This window comes from Oryzias latipes, chromosome 16 (assembly GCF_002234675.1).
Source record: "Oryzias latipes chromosome 16, ASM223467v1".
Classification (NCBI taxonomy): Eukaryota; Metazoa; Chordata; class Actinopteri; order Beloniformes; family Adrianichthyidae; genus Oryzias; species Oryzias latipes.
Genome location: NC_019874.2, coordinates 15,725,480 through 15,741,460, shown reverse-complemented (window position 1 = coordinate 15,741,460; position 15,981 = coordinate 15,725,480). Strand labels below are relative to the sequence as shown.

General features: G+C 37.7%; 2 protein-coding genes across 3 annotated transcripts; one reads left to right on the top strand and one right to left on the bottom strand.

Annotated features, from left to right (window-relative positions):
- Positions 1–626: 626 nt before the first annotated feature.
- On the bottom strand, positions 627–12,736 carry LOC100125506 (retinoic acid receptor RXR-beta-A). 2 transcript variants are annotated; one of them, XM_023964617.1, is made up of 12 exons: positions 12,244–12,736; positions 11,018–11,202; positions 8,664–8,817; positions 8,411–8,590; positions 8,031–8,084; positions 5,596–5,756; positions 5,364–5,493; positions 3,736–3,862; positions 3,601–3,642; positions 3,401–3,492; positions 3,210–3,315; positions 627–2,261 (listed from the first exon to the last, which is right to left on the bottom strand). In XM_023964617.1, exons 2-12 carry the CDS (start codon positions 11,156–11,158, stop codon positions 2,114–2,116), a joined length of 1,335 nt encoding a protein of 444 aa, XP_023820385.1. In that variant the 5' UTR covers positions 11,159–11,202; positions 12,244–12,736; the 3' UTR covers positions 627–2,113. The 2 variants fall into 2 exon arrangements, with proteins under 2 accessions (XP_023820385.1, XP_011483451.1); XM_011485149.3 differs by lacking the exon at positions 8,031–8,084 and having other exon boundaries at positions 12,244–12,454.
- A 396-nt stretch (positions 12,737–13,132) lies between these two features.
- LOC101154894 lies at positions 13,133–15,455 on the top strand. The gene is made up of 5 exons (XM_004077813.4): positions 13,133–13,339; positions 13,520–13,879; positions 13,992–14,330; positions 14,441–14,731; positions 14,810–15,455. The coding sequence occupies exons 1-5, from the start codon at positions 13,276–13,278 to the stop codon at positions 15,169–15,171; spliced, it is 1,416 nt and encodes a 471-aa protein (XP_004077861.1). The 5' UTR covers positions 13,133–13,275; the 3' UTR covers positions 15,172–15,455.
- The last annotated feature ends 526 nt before the right edge of the window (positions 15,456–15,981 follow it).

Here is a 15,981-nt window from a genome sequence, read left to right as displayed (position 1 = left end):
CACTAAGTTTTACTGTGCCTGATGCACAGCCACTGCAAGAAGTCAAACAACCCCCCACCAGCACTGCTTTTATTACAGCAATTTACTGCACCTTAAATCCAATAAATGGAGAACTCCCCCTCAGCAAAACTGGAAGCACTCAGACTGAAACGTCTGCTTAAAATCAGTTCAGTTTAAGTCTTTAAAGGGGATGTAAATATCTTAATATTGTTATTCTGACTTTTTTGTTTTTACTTCATTCTAGAGAAGTGATTCTAAACTGAAAGCTGTTTTATTTTGAAGTCATATTTAAGAAAGCCAAACCATGTAGCGTTTTAAAAACAAGTCTCACTTCTACTCGACACGTGGTTTGTTGCATCAGTTTTTACTGATAGATGGGGATCCGGAGACCACATTTTACCTGCTTACTTTGATTTGATGTCATTGCCCTGTTGACTTTAGGGGATCACTGCTGGCTGTGCCATTTCATGAACACAAGTGCTACACAACCAAGCTGCCCACAGCAAAACTACAGTATGTAACAGCAACAATAAAAACAAAGTTAAGTGAAAAACGATTTTTTTTGTCTTCTTAGAAAATGCCGGGACAAATTTCTGGGGAAGAAAAAAAAAATGCAAAAAAAAAAAAAAATGCTCAAGCATCTTTATTTTTCTTTGTCCACACAACCCATGCTTCAAGTCGCTTAATGTTCAAGAGCATAAAGGTCGAGAAAAAGCTCAGCAACACATCTCATCTGGTGTTTTATGAGGCCATAGTACAGAACTCATTTGGTCTTACTTAGGATTCCTGCGTCCACAGGGGTTATGGATTTCAAATCTTAATTACGGTTTGCTTGACATACTGCTTAGACACTGCAAAGAACAAGACAACTACCTGCAAAAAAAGCGGAAAAGTCGGAAGAAAAATGCAACTAAGCTTAAAATGGGAGCAAGGGGGAGGAAAACTGCATAAGTCTCATCAAATCCAGTGCAAACCCCGAAAAAAAAATAATCATTCTGCTTGACACAAGCTAAAAAAAATTAAAATAGGGCACCAATTGAGAAGAATACAATTTATATTTCCTGATCAGAATTCAAAATTTTTAATGTAAATTTTCCCTGAACAGTTACTTTTGCACAGTACCATAGAATTGTATAGATAAATTACAAAATGGCATATTCCCTTTTTTGCTGGCTAAGGTTCACTTTGTTTAAACCCCTGAATGACTGACAGGCATATGCGTTTTATATTGCTACATTTTTCAAACAGCTCAACGAAAGGAATTGAGTTTTGCATATTTCTTTTGTTTTGTTTTTGTGGTCTGGCACGCCACTGCACCAGTAACGTCAAATTATGTCTGAAATAGCACCAAAAAAGGACAAACGGATGACCGCCAAGAGGCCGAGCGTTTGCAGAAATTAGAAATAGTGCGCTGCAAGAGTGCAGTAGAGTCTAATCATTAGCTTCAACTGTGATTAGATGTTTCTTTTTTTTTTCTTTTTTCTCTTTTTTTAAAACATTGAGTAAACACTAACCATATATAGGAGACACATAAAGCTGAGTCAACACAGACAAGGACAGTTTCGACCTGTCTTTTTTTCCCCGGGTTTGCTTTTTTTTTTTTTTCTTATTTTCTTTCTTTAACTTGTTTCAGCCACAGATCCTCATGACTGTTTAAAACCATGACAAATTATTAAGCATTAAAAAAAAGGTGACATTTTAATGCATGCTCATAATTCATGTTGCATTCAATTGTATTTCTCGATTTAAAAATGAGAAGAAAAAGGTTTTCTGGATGAATTTAGAGGGAGGAAAAAACGCACTGTTTCTAAAAAGTTCATATAAAAATGAGTACCCAAATTACAGCTCTTGTGAGAGAAATATGTAAAGGTTTACATTTTCTAAAAATATTTGTTTTACCATAGCTATTGTTTTAAGTTATGACAACATATAGCACCAGCTTGTAGAACATGCCAAGCTTTGGGTTTGGTCTAAAGAGCAAATCTGTGCTGCACTGAAGTGTATCACAGACAGCAGTGAGACAAATTGACAAATCTTGAAAGAATTTAAAGTGCCACTCCAGTCCCACGCTTCCCAAACTCCAGCTATCTGAACCACAGAACGCGTTTCCGATCTAAGACAACTGATGGGGAGCTTCAAGCATTTCCATGAGGAAAGTGTCAATAGGTGTGTCACCAATCAGCTTGAAGAAAAAGAGGTGCTCCAAGCACTTCAAGCCAATGGATCGCAGTGCTGGCAGTCGGAGGAGGAGCTTAGCAAACCTGCAGATCAAAAAAAGAAAAAAAATGACTTTTTTTTCCTGGTTTTATTTGGCTGCATAAATATTAACCCTACAAAATAAAGTACAGCAGTGGTCCCCAACCCTTTTCAGGCTTTCATCTCAGATAAGATTCTCACTGACCGGCCTGTACGAGGCTGAAGTGGGCATCTGATTTCTTTTTTTTGTTTAGCTTTTAGTTTCCCTAACCTTTATGGCTAACGTTAATCATGTCTTTTTAAACATCTGCGGCTTGTTCATACCTTCTTTGAACAGTATATTTCATATAGGAACCATTAAAATGTGACATAGATTTTCCTTTAACCCAAACCGTCCAAGTGGAAGCAGAAAAATCAGACGCCAACTTCAGCCTCGTCTGACTTTTAAAGTCTGATGGATAAATGCAAGACGAAAAACTGTCGCTAAAACTGGCATTTTCTAAATATAATCATAAACGTAAATTTGAGCAACTTTATTAGCAGCATCCTCGTAACATTAGACAGCCAGCTGCTGAATATTATGCATTATTATTATTATTATGGTGTGTGGGAACAACAGTGGCAATGAATCCCTACATTTTACTCTTGGTTTTCATCTGTTAAAGGCATCTTTCTCATTTCTTTGAAGCTGAAGGCTTTTCACCGACTCTTTTATGCAAAAAGAAACTTTCCGATTTGTTTTAGAAACTTTGCAATCTTGGGGGTTTCAATTTAGGCCTGTCCAGCTGCTGTAAGAAAGAAGTAAATGTGTTTTTGATAAGTGACCGAGTGACTTGACATGTTTCAAGAAGGAATCCGGTAGCTTTCCAAAATAAAACTTCCTTCAGAATCAGATATTAAATAAATGTAGGTTGTTTTTTTCCCCTGCAGCCCAGTACCAACTGTCCCATGGACCAGTACCAGGGGTTGGTGACCACTGATGTTTCGTATCGATCACAGCTGAGGGTCATTACCTTCCCTGCTGCTCTGGATACTTTTGTTTGCAGTAAGCTTCCAATGATGCATAGACCTTTTCTCTGAGGAGCTCCACCTCACTTGTGTTAGAGAGCCCTTTAGCATCTGTCAAGGAACAAAAAGAAACCATTTCAACTAACAAACCCGAGTTGTAAAAGCTAGAAATAAAGCGTTCTCCTGTCACAAGTACCTGGATTAAACAGAACAATAGCTCGAAGGCAGCCAAGCTCAGTTTTGTCCATTTGCATGTCTCTCATTTTGTTGACGAGCTCAGTAAGAACCCTGCATGTAAAAAAAAATAACACGTTATAGGCATAAGAAAAAACACAGAAGAAATTAAACAATGGGGTATCGATCTTAAACCCCACTAGTCTGACAAAACAAAATTACCTGTCAAATATGGCGCCGACTTCTGCACTCTGCACACTCTCCCTGTGTTAAGTACTAAAGTTAGACGCCACACTCAAAAACCATCTAGCCAGACATTGGGTAGCAATTCATTACATTGGGGGTGTCTGCGTGTACCTATCAAAAATGGCTCCAACTCCAGCAGCGTGGGAGCCGTCGCGCTGCAGCTCAGATGCCAGAGAACCTCCGTCTTTCAGAGGGATGGATCGATGGGAAAACGAGGCAATCAGGAGCTCGTTCCACCCTGATAAACAAGCAAAATGGAGTCCCACTTTGAAATAAGATGATCATCTAAGAAACATTAGCGACTCCTACAAACAATAAGATACGTTTAAAGAAGATATGCATCGTGTGCCCACATTTCTTTGTAACGTTTCTTCCTCTTCGTAGACATCTTGACTAATTTTTTGAAATCCAAATGACTTCTTTTTCTTTTTACATACTTCCACTGTAACACATAATGTGTCATCTCCAATGCATTTCTAAGCTGTAAAGTGGTGAGCAAGACACTAGTGTTAAACCAACCATTTGTGCCAAACAAACAGATAGTAACGATCATCAACTTCAGACGTGGGTTGAAACCCAGCAGTGACCTGAAGCAGTAACAGGCATGTTGGAAGCTTCAAACTGGGTGAGGAATAACCAAACTCTGTCATCAAGGCGAGGTTAAGAGAGACAGTTTCAAGTCATGGCAAGACTGAGAACAGCAACAAGACAGGAAGTAGTTCTACGGTCTCATCCAGACAAAGGTTTCAAAGCAGACCGAGCTTTCATGGTGTGGGTGATGTGCTGTTCAAGCTCTTTTGTAGAAACGTTTAGGGGTCAACTGAGGAAGGTTAGTGCATCAGATGACAAAACCGACAAATCAAGCTCTAAAATGTTCAGCGATATTATTAGCTAAGATCTGGCAGAAAGCAACAGGATCCAAGCACATCCATCTACTATCCAGAGAAGTAGAAGCGGTTTTCATGGAAAAGTTGCAGCCAAATAAAACATCTGACGTGGAAACAAGGCAAAGCAAGTCAAGTATGCACAAAAATAAAGGAACCACGGTCCAGAAAAATGGCAGCAGGTCCTCTGGACTGACGAGTCCAAATTTGAAACATTTGACTGAAGAAAAAGGCAGTTAGTCTGGTAAAGTGCTGATGTTTGGTACAATATTGAGTGTCTGGTCAAGATGAATGTTGTTCTCCAAGCTGAGAAACAGACAAATATCAGGGAGACGGAAAAGTAGCTCCAAATGTATGCAGCTGCAAGACAACAACCCACCTAAAGTCATCAAGACCTATCCTGAGCGTAAAGAACAAGAAGTCCTGGAAGTGTTTGGATGGCCCCCTCAGAACCCTGATCTAAACAACATGGAGTGTCGCTGGAGTAATATGAAGAGATAGACGGATGTGAGAAAGCCGACACCAAGAGAAAATCAGCGGCGAGTTCTCCAGGATGTTTGGAACAACCTACGGACAGACTTCTTTCAAAAAGTGCTTTCAAGAATATTTGAAAGAATTGACGCTGGTTGGTAGGCAAAAGGTGGTCACATCGCATACTGATATGATTCCGTCCTTTTCGCTGCATTTTGTTGACTGAAATAAAAAAGAAACCAATTCTGAAAGCTTTATTTGTTCACTGGATTTTTTCATCTAACCAACCACAAATGTATACAGTTCTGTATATTTATATTCCCCTTTTTAAATACGATTCTCAGGGTTTCATGAGGTGAGTTCTGACTGCAGGTGCTCTCATACCTGCACGCAGAAGGATGACCTGATCATCAAGCGGCAGCTCAGAGAAATGAGGGATTCTTTTTGCCCATTCCACCAAAGCAAACAGCTGTTTGTCTGCAGTCTGACAGAGGTTGGAAACAGCATCATGGGGCTGAAATCAAACAAGAAACCATCATGACTCCCACAGAAATCGTTTTTGGAAGGTCAGCATTCATATTTTTAACTTTCAAATCCATCTGGACAGACGACTTACGGAGTTTCCTGCAGATCCTCCGTCAGAGTGAAGCTCGGTCTTCTGCTCCACGGCCGTCTCGGCCTCCAGGATCTTTTCCACAGGCATCTCATCATTCACCCCAACGCTGAACTCCAGCTCCCCCTCACGCTCTCTGTTCCTCTGCCGTTCCTCCTGAACCGCTGTGAAGAAAAAAAACAAAACGGAAACTGCTAAGTTCTACAATTTTAGACAACCCTTAAAAAAAAAAAATCATGAAAATTCTGCACAGCCAGACACAAAGCAACCTCTCTGGATTTAAGGAAGGAAAAAGAGGAAAAAAAACTGAGCTGCTTGCTGGATCGTTGCATAAATTACAGAAAATTCAGTCTTACATTTAATCTGGAACAAAGGAATGTTCTATTTGAGTTGAATTGAAAGTCAAAACGGTAAAATTCCACTCTGTTCCGTTTCTGTTCAGGAGGCTCAAATCATTTTTCCATGCATTGCAGCACTTCTACTTTCTAGGTTCAAAAAGAACTGCAAGTAAAAAAGACAAAACACACTTCGGCAGTCGTGCAGAGATTACCCACACAGTGGCACAGCAATAAACACAGTGACGAGCCGTCCATAGGAAAACAAGACACTGACACACTGCAGCATACTGCAGGGAAGCAGTAGTGATGCCAAGGAGCGCAGTGAGCTCGTTTACATGCCCACAAAAAAAAGAAAGAAACTGAAAGATCCAAACTGATCGGATGGGTGATCATCATGTCTACATTGTCAATTATCTGATTTATTTTGGAGAACTACCCAATTATGAAACGAAATCACTTTTGACCTTCTTGTTACTTTCAAAAGTCCCACCCATCTGTTCTTCTAAAACATCGCAGCGCTAACAATCATTGCTAATGTGGAAACAAATGTGTGCATTCTGTACGTACACCGAGAGGAGGAAGGTTGCCTTGGATACGCAACGCTCCTCCAAGGTCTAGTGTGACTTCCATCTCCTTGCAAATCAATTACACCACATAAATGTGTCCATGTAATATCTCACGACTGGGTATTTAAAACTTTGGAAAATACCCGTCTCCGTGTGTCTTAAATAATAATAATAATACATTTTATTTGTATAGCGCTTTAAATGGCACACAAAGTTGGTTAACCACAAAAATCTGACAACGATTGGATTTTTAGTGCATGTAAACAAGCTCATTTAGTTAACATGAAGCCCGAAGCAGCCTGGACTTCACTGCAGTACTTGAAAGCCACATAGCATAAAGTCTTTTAAAAGTTGCTTCACACCAACCTCCACTAAAATGCGAGATATTACTAATCTTTGCTGTGTCGACATTAATCAAAGTCTCCAGATTTCTAACGCTTTTTCGCAGCATCAGCAAAAACATTAAAGTTAGCTGAGAGACAAGGCCCAAGTCCAGAGAGCTTCTTTCAGTCTAAAATATGAATTGAAATTCAAAAAGATACATTTTTCTAGATGAAAATGCTTTTTTTTCCCCCTGTCAAATCTAAAAAAAAAAAAAAGAAAAAGGATAAATATATTTTAAAAGATTAATGATGTTTCTTTTGAAGAAGTCCACAGTTTTGATTACAGCAGCATTCATATTTTTGTCAAAATTATAAATCAAATCTTAAATCTGGACCCAAAATATATCTATATTTTTTGTTTATGTAACATTTGTTAGAATTAAAATAACTAGTTTAAAAATATGATGTTTTTTAGCTGTAACTGTTTCCGTTTATTTTAAGCCTCACATGTTTACATACATTATTAAGAGAATGGAATACCATCAAACAACAATTAGTATAGATGTGACCAAATACAATTAAGACTTTTCCACAAACATCAATAAAAACATATATATTTGAAACCTTTGCATAATTCCCTGCTGGCTGCACTACCATCCCATAATTTTGCATCTTGTATGCAAAAACTTTTGTTGGGGAATAAAAGGAAAATGTGTCTTTTCCAACAAACCCTAATAAAAAAGAGAACTAAAGAAATGATCGGACATTCTCATTCAAAGGCTCCATGTTAATCACTGAAGTTCGGAAAGGCTGAAAAATATAAGTAATTGGATAGAGACACAAATTTTTAAAAAATATACGCCGTATTTTCAAAGGTAGTACTAGTAAAAAAAGTATCATTGCAACCTTTTTAAAAGTTGCTTCAAATTTATCAATTTAACCTCACAAAAAATCTTCTTACATAAAATCTCAAAAGGAGAGAAATGTTAATGTGAATATGAATTAACTATAACTTACATATATGTACATACATGTAAATTATAGTTACTTCATACATTGCTTTATGTGTCAAATAGTCACTTTAAGACCCAAAAATATCCTTTGATGCTGTAATAGGGGCTACCCTCACTCTTAACTGATTGAAGTTTTTAAATCCCAAGTCTACCAAGAAGCCTTAAAAATACAGTGTCTTTAATGTTTCAGTGACATACTCATCCATCCCTCATCTTTTCCATCTTCCTTTTTCCACTTTACATGACTGATCACTATTGACAGACGGAGAGAAGACAGAATTGGAGAAAGTGAAGGGAAGACATGGAGAGCGGCAAATGAAATCAGAAATCAGCTTCTATACAGCCATCTCTGTTTTTTCTGGCTCATTTATTCCACTAAAAAAAAAAATAAAGCCAAAATCAACAACTATATTATTCCAATCCAAACTAATCACATCCACTTAAATCAAAGGATTGGTTGAAACAGTTTGTTACATAGATTGTGTCTTCTCCTTTAATTTCTACGTCAAAACTGATCCCTGAATCGAGACTAGATTTAAAATCCAGATGTTGAAAGTCTGACACTTGAGCTCGCATACCTTCCCTCTTCATGCCCATGGCCAGGCACTTCTGATAGCGGCAGTACTGGCAGCGGTTGCGCTGGCGTTTGTCGACCAGGCACTCTTTGTTGTCCCGGCAGGTGTAGCTCAAGTCCTTGCGCACAGTTCGTTTGAAAAAGCCTTTGCACCCCTCACAGCTGTACACGCCGTAGTGTTTGCCTGAGAATAACACATACCAGTCATCAATAGAGGAGAATGGACTACAAGCGCCGCTTTCTGAGAGTTCTCTTACCAGAGGAGCGGTCCCCACAGATCACACACAGTCGTTTTTGAGACAGCATTATGCCTGGGCTGTGAGACTGCATGGGCCTCAGACCAAAAGGTGGTTTGATATCCTCTGAGCTGCTGACTGAATGCATCCCTGATGTTGGGGCTGAAGAAGAGATCTAGATACACAACATTACATAAATGAAAACCTCATCAATCTGAATTGTTTTATACTCAACACATTTCAGAAACAGCTGTACAATTGCTAAATATAGAAAATGGGAAAAATCCCTTAGGGTTTGTAATAGTTTTAATCGGACGACAAAAACATTAATCACTAATATGTCACCAAAACTATTTATTGTTTGAAAGTTGCTTTGTAAAACTTTTTAAAAATATGTAATAAAAGCCCATTTCAACCAATTTAAGAGGCATTAAATCAACCAATCACGAGAAAAAGAAAAGATGAAACTATAATGAAAAAAAATATATTATATATATATATATATATATATATATATATATATATATATATATATATATATATATATATATATATATATATATATATATGTTAAACTGCAAGTGGTGGAGGATGAATTACATTTTTTGTTTTATTGTCTTTGTACGAAAAACAGAGACTTTGTATGTATGAGGTGATAGAAAAGAAATATCCTGAGTTATAAAATCTTACGTTGGCTTTTCGAAAATGAAATTTTTCGTTTTGCAAATTTTGTGTCAAATGCATGGACAATAAGAATGGACACTTTGTATTCTGTTAGACTGTGATTAGGGGGGGTTATTGGATTTTTGTGATGGGCAGGTCTCTTTATGTATCATGTATTTTGTCATTCAGTGTCATATAAGTCCGTGTGGGCTGGGCACATTAGTGCATGACACTTAAATAAATAAAATCAATCAATCAATATATGATATAGCACATGAACACAGTGATATTTGAGAAGTGAAATGAAGTTTATTGGATTTAAAGAAACTGTGCAATAATTACTTAAACAAAAATAGGCAGGTGCGTAAATTTGGGCACCCCAACAGAAACATGCTATCAATATTTAGTAGATCCTCCTTTTGCAGAACTTACAGCCTGCAATCGCTTCCTATAGCTTCCAATAAGGGCCTGGATTCTGGTTGAAGGGATTTTGGACCATTCCTCTTTGCAAAACATCTCCAGTTCAGTCAGATTTGATGGCTCCCGAGCATGGACAGCCCGCTTTAAATCACACCACAGATATTCAATAATATTCAGGTCTGGGGACTGAGATGGCCATTCCAGAACATTGTACTTGTTCCTCTGCATGAATACCTTTGTAGAATTAGAGTAGTGTTTAGGGTTATTGTCTTGTTGAAGTATCCAGCCCCGGCGCAACTTCCACTTTGTCACTGATTCTTGAACATTGTTTGTAAGAATCTGCTGATACTGACTGGATGGAATCCATGCGACCTTCAACTTTGACAAGATTTCCAGTACCTGCACTGGCCATACAGCCCCAAAGCATGATGGAACCGCCACCAAATTTGTCTGTGGGTAGTAAGTGTTTGTCTTGGAATGCTGTGTTCTTTGTTCACCAAGCATACCGCCCCTTGTTATGTCCAAATAACTCTGTTTTAGTTTCATCAGTCCACAGCACCTTATTCCAAAATTAAGCTGGCTTAACCAAATGTGCTTTAGCATCGACTCTGTTTGTGGCATGTGTGCAGAAAAGGCTTCTTCCGCATTACTCTTTCTATACAGCATCTCCTTGTGCAAAGTGCGCTGAATGGTTGAACGATGCACAGTGACACCATCTGCAGCCAGATCACGTTGTAGGGCTTTGGAGCTGGTCTGTGGGTTGAGTTTGATTGTTCTCACCATCCTTCGCCTCTGCTTGTGGTCTTCCATTTTCTCACTATATTCGTCACAGTGGAAATTGACAGCTGAAATCTCTTTGCAAGCTTTTGATATCCTTCACCTAAACTATGATGTTGAACAATCTTTGTTTTCAGGTCATCTGACAGCTGTTTTGAGGTTCCCATGTTGACAGTCTTCAGAGAAGATGCAAAGAGGAGAAAAACTTGCTCTTGGCCACCTTTAATACCTCTTCTCATGATTGGCTTCACATGTGTATGTAGGTCAAGGGTCAATGAGCTTATAAAACAAATTTTGTGTTCCAATAATTATTGCTAAAGGTAGTCAAATCAATAAAACAATTTTTTCTTTAGTTTTAGTCTGCAGTTTATGTGAAAATCCAATAAAACGTTGTTTTTTTCCTCTCTGGTTATTATGTCCACTCAAGAAAAAAAACAAATATTTGGTTTAAAGACTATTCACACAAAAAACTAAAGAGTTTAGTGTATGTATGCTAATGTATACCAACCAGTTACCTGATTGCTGCTGATGGGTCCAAATCCCAGAGAAGAAGAGACCACGGATGGGCTAAGAGAAGAACTGATCACCGAAAAAGGAGAACCCAAGAGATTGGTGGGACTGTTGGAGGCTGATCTGTTAGGGAGCTGTGAGGACATGGCGTGTTGGCAACCCAGCCAAGAGAATGATGTCCCGTCTCAGTCTGAGAATGACACAGCAGATATTCACTGCAAAGAAATGTCAATCAACTTGTTTTTCCCATAAGAACTACTTTACATATTTGAAAGTGTAATGTAAGTGAAGCTTAAACAACCCTGGAATATGAGATTAGTAATGCTAGTGTTGTTCTATGAAAATTGATGATTGATCTAAAAGCATGCCGAGACCACATGTTTCCCTAAAAAAAACCTATAAAATAATTGTTTTAAATGCATGAACATGAAGGTCACCGTGAGGCTAATCAACATAGCATCCAAACAACTACAAGTGTCTTCAGCACAGATTAAAAAGGTAAAAATTATGATTATTTAGGATTTTTTTTCCCCTTTTTTTGTCCACGAACATAAATAATCACTTAAATCAAAACCAGGTTAAATGGCTCATCTGGATTTAATGACTGCGGCATCAAATATGCGTTAAAAGTAACTAAGAATGTTATGTATATACGTTTTTCCTTTGATAAAGACGATTTTTTACGCGTTTTCGTTCGGCGAAACAGTTGAACAACACGCCACTTTTTCTAACAACCTCAATAAACCCAAATGTCGAAATAATAGTCATTCACGGTTGAGAATATGAGAAAATTTATACAAATAAACCATTGGATTCCATTTCCATAGCATAAATGTGCATTAAACGAATTGTAAAAAAATATTCTCAACAGTATTAAAAAAAAAAGCTGCAAACCCATGACGCGGCCATACATCTCTTAGCCAACATTAGCTTTTGTACAACCACACCAACCGACAGTTTCCACAAATTTTAGCATAACAAACACGTAAACATACACAGTGTGTCGTTTTAGTTTTAGTTTTTTATATTCACAGTCTAGAATGCACCTAAATAAAATATTCACCGAAATAAACCTACTTTTGTGTGTGGCTACAGATTAGCGTATTAGCTTCGCTTGGCTAACTTATCCAATAATGCTAACGTTAGCTTGACTCGCAGCTCAGCGTGATAGATCAAGGAAACAATTGTTTACAAATTAGCTAGCACTGGTTTGAAGGTCGAAGCTACGTACCAGACACACTTTAGAGGCATCGTGCAGGAGCCCGCCCGTCTATGTACCCTATCCGAAGCCTTTACTAGACAACAGGCCAACAAAAAATCAGACCCTGGTTACTTCAGATTGACGCCGTTGTTGTTGTTTACAGGCCATGATGGCTCAGCGCCACTATCCACTCGAGCCAAAATGTGTCATGGAACCACCGCGGACCACCCATAACAGTGGTGTCATGTGACACCTCCGACTACAGCTCGATGATTCCCGAGGAATGTTGGGACCTATCTAAAGTGTCATCTAAAATGGAACGGATATTGTTGCTGCTGTTCTTTTGTTGATGTCCTCGTCTTTCAAAACGGATATAATAAAAAAAAAAACACAAAAGTTTCATTGAGTGATAAAAATAAGGTTTTCAGGAAAATAATAGATAAACTTTAAATCAAATATTTGTTTGTCACAGCTACAAAGAATCTTACTGCAGCATCGCAAAAAAATGTGAACAATGTTAAGTACGTTACTTTTGTGAACAATGTTAATTACGTTACTTTTGTGAACAATGTTAATTATAGTATTATAGAACCTCATACTTTGCTGCTTTGAGATAGATAGATAGATAGATAGATAGATAGATAGATAGATAGATAGATAGATAGATAGATAGATAGATAGATAGATAGATAGATAGATAGATAGATAGATAGATAGATAGATAGATAGATAGATAGATAGATAGATAGATAGATAGATAGATAGATAGATCATTTGGTTTTTAGAAACTATATCCTTAATTGTTTACAGGTACACATTTACAATAAAAACAGCCCAGATAAACTTGCCACACAACTTTAAAGTATTTCCTGATGAGGTTTCTCCTGACACGCCTGGTGACATTCCTCTGATAAACGTAGTGTAGCTGAACACTACAGTGCAAAGAAGACATGGCCGATCACAGGACAACTTTATTTTGAACGGCGTGTTTTGTGACTTTATCTTTTTTTATTTTCTTCAGTATTTATTGTCTCTTGAACTGTTTTGAGTTTAGCCATTAACATGAATGAAAAGAGAAACTGCATGATCAGCAGGACTTCGGCTCTACCTTTAATTTTTATCTCAGGTTTGAACCTTTCCCTCTTCATGTTATCTTTAGTGTTTAATTATTGAATCAGTTATTAGACAAAACCTTATGCATACAATAATAGAAGTAAATGAAAGTTTGCTTTTTTTGTTTTAAACACACAATGTTTTTTAGTTTTGGATGTTGTTGCTCAGGAACTTCTTCTTTGTATTTTTACAGTGTTTTTCCACTTTGCATTGGGATCCTTAGAATTTCACTTTATTGATCAGTCTAAGTCCTACAGTGAAGCAAAGACTTACTGCAGACAGAGATACACCGATTTAGCAACAGTTGAAAGTCTAGCAGACATGAACACTTTGTTAGATTTGTTTTTAACAACAGGTGACACGGCCTGGATAGGTCTAGAGATCGGAAACCAGTTCAATTGGCACTGGTCTAGAGCCGATGAAAACACAGACTATTTTAACTGGGAGAAGGAAGAAACACAGACGTTGAATTCAGAGAAATGTGCAGCAATGAGTCAAAATGGATCCTGGTTAGTGAGTGACTGCGGAGATGAGAAAAACTTTATTTGTCATGGTAAGTACAGTACTGTCATTGCAGCCTTTTACACTGTATGTCACAATAAAAAAAAAAAAAACTTTTGATGATAAAACAAGTTCTACTGTGTTTGCAATGTTTCACTTTCCAGCTAACAGCGATGCCAGCAGCAACATGTTTATTGCTGAGGCCAAATCCTGGAGGCAGGCTCAAAGTCACTGCAGGAGCTTGTCTTCTGATCTAGTTAGCATACACTCGGCAGAGGAGAATGCAGCTGACAGTATCCTGTCTAGATCTCAAACTGTGTGGATTGGCCTCTTTGGGGATCCCTGGAAATGGTCATCTGGGAGTAACTCATCATTTCGTTTGTGGAAACCCAATCAACCTGACTATGTTAACAGTCAACAGTGTGTTGTTACAGAATTGAAAGATGGAGGGAAGTGGAATAACAGGAACTGTAATGCCAAATTTTCTTTTATTTGTCAAAAGGGTAAGTATGCTGGTCCTTCTTGTAGATTGCTTTAAAACTTTTTATCTGAAATGAATTACTTTGTGACTAAACACAAAAAACGTGTGTGATTAATTTATGCTTTTCTGCAGAGCTGAGTTCTACTCCAGCCTCCACCAGACCACAAACCACACAGAGCAAAAGTACATCACAACAATTGTCAACAAACCTGACAACTCCTCAACAGAATTCACCTCAATTTGCCACGAAAACCTTTTATTATGAAAAGTCTTCCACAGTACACTTGGACATTACTAACGTGACTGCCTCAACACCTCAGCACAGTGTTACTGCATCTCCAACAGGGATGGGACCTTTATCTCAAACAACTATGCAATCTGACACTGTAACATCTCGAATGAACAGTTCGTTCATGAATTCAGGTAAATAAAATACTGACAGACTTTGTATTTATTTTCACAAATTTGATTCAAATAGTTATGTTTTTTTTTTCCTTAAAGAAAAGCTGATATTAATCAAGAAAAATCTGACCTGGATTGAAGCTCTGATTTACTGCCAAAAGCACCATGTTGACCTTGTCCTCATCGACAGCAAAGACACTCAGGATAAAGTGGCTGCAAAAGTAAAGAATGCTACTTCACAGTACGTCTGGCTGGGCCTGTGCTACAGCTGTACTTTTAAATTTTGGTTCTGGATAGGAACAACTCCCAGCTGTTACCAAAACTGGATGCCGGGCCAAGGGCCTGAAATGGTGTACGAGTGTGGTACAAGGGGAGCGGTTGAGGCCACTGGGAGGCAGCAGTGGACTGCTTTAGCAGAGACAGAGGAAATGAACTTCATCTGCTCAGAAAATGGTGGATAAAAAACTGGAGAGCAAGTGATTTTGTGTGTTTTGACAAAAAAATGCTGATCTTGGTGTATGAAAATAAAACCTGATGTTGCCACATTTTTTTGCATTTCTGGAAAATGTGACACTCAAAGAACTTGATCCCTGACCTTTGATGAACTGATCAGAGTTTAGTATTTTTTTATGCTCACTTAAAAGCTTAGAGTAAAATCAGTAACACAGCTGGTTGCTTGGAAATTGTCATGTGGTGTTGTGTATTTTCAGGGTGAAATGAATCACAAGAAAAGTGATCTCACTCATGATATTTCCATTTAGCTTTTTTGCATACATGATTTGCTGGATCAGCCTTTTTTTTGGGACCACCCTGATTCCTTTGACTTCAGATTAAGCTGGTTTTGCCCTGACTGAGCAGGCATTATGGAGCAGTTCCACAGAAAACCTCTTAAAAGTAAAACTGTGGACACTTTTAAACAAATTTTTTTTTTTGCTAAGCATTACTGTTTGTAACTGTCTGTCATCTTGTGCAACTAAACAGTCATTGTGAATGCAGCTTTTTCAGCTTTTTAATTTAATTTGTTTGAAATGTGTTTGCTTTTAACTTTTTGTTAGAAAACAAGCTTAGCTTTTTTTTAAACTAATGATTTAAGAAACTACGATTAAAATACTTTTTGTTGTTGTTTAGCACGCATATATTTAAGAAGTAATTCTAGAGATAAAAAGGCACAAATACCATTAGAAAAGCAACAAATGGTATAAAATTTAGTTGGAACCTGAAGAAAAAAAAATTCTTTTAGGTTTGTAAAGCTTTATCGGTAAGTATGACCA

Excerpts from the sequence above, each read along its gene's own strand:
- LOC100125506 (XM_023964617.1), bottom strand. The coding sequence starts at position 11,158 with ATGTCCTCACAGCTCCCTAACAGATCAGCCTCCAACAGTCCCACCAAT. Across the intron at positions 5,757-8,030 it reads AAAAGATGAGGGATGGATGA|CGGTTCAGGAGGAACGGCAG; the intron begins GTATGTCACTGA and ends TTTTCTTCACAG. Across the intron at positions 3,493-3,600 it reads GTCGGCGCCATATTTGACAG|GGTTCTTACTGAGCTCGTCA; the intron begins GTAATTTTGTTT and ends TTTTACATGCAG.
- LOC101154894 (XM_004077813.4), top strand. The coding sequence starts at position 13,276 with ATGAATGAAAAGAGAAACTGCATGATCAGCAGGACTTCGGCTCTACCT. Across the intron at positions 14,331-14,440 it reads TTCTTTTATTTGTCAAAAGG|AGCTGAGTTCTACTCCAGCC; the intron begins GTAAGTATGCTG and ends GCTTTTCTGCAG. Across the intron at positions 14,732-14,809 it reads CAGTTCGTTCATGAATTCAG|AAAAGCTGATATTAATCAAG; the intron begins GTAAATAAAATA and ends TTTTCCTTAAAG.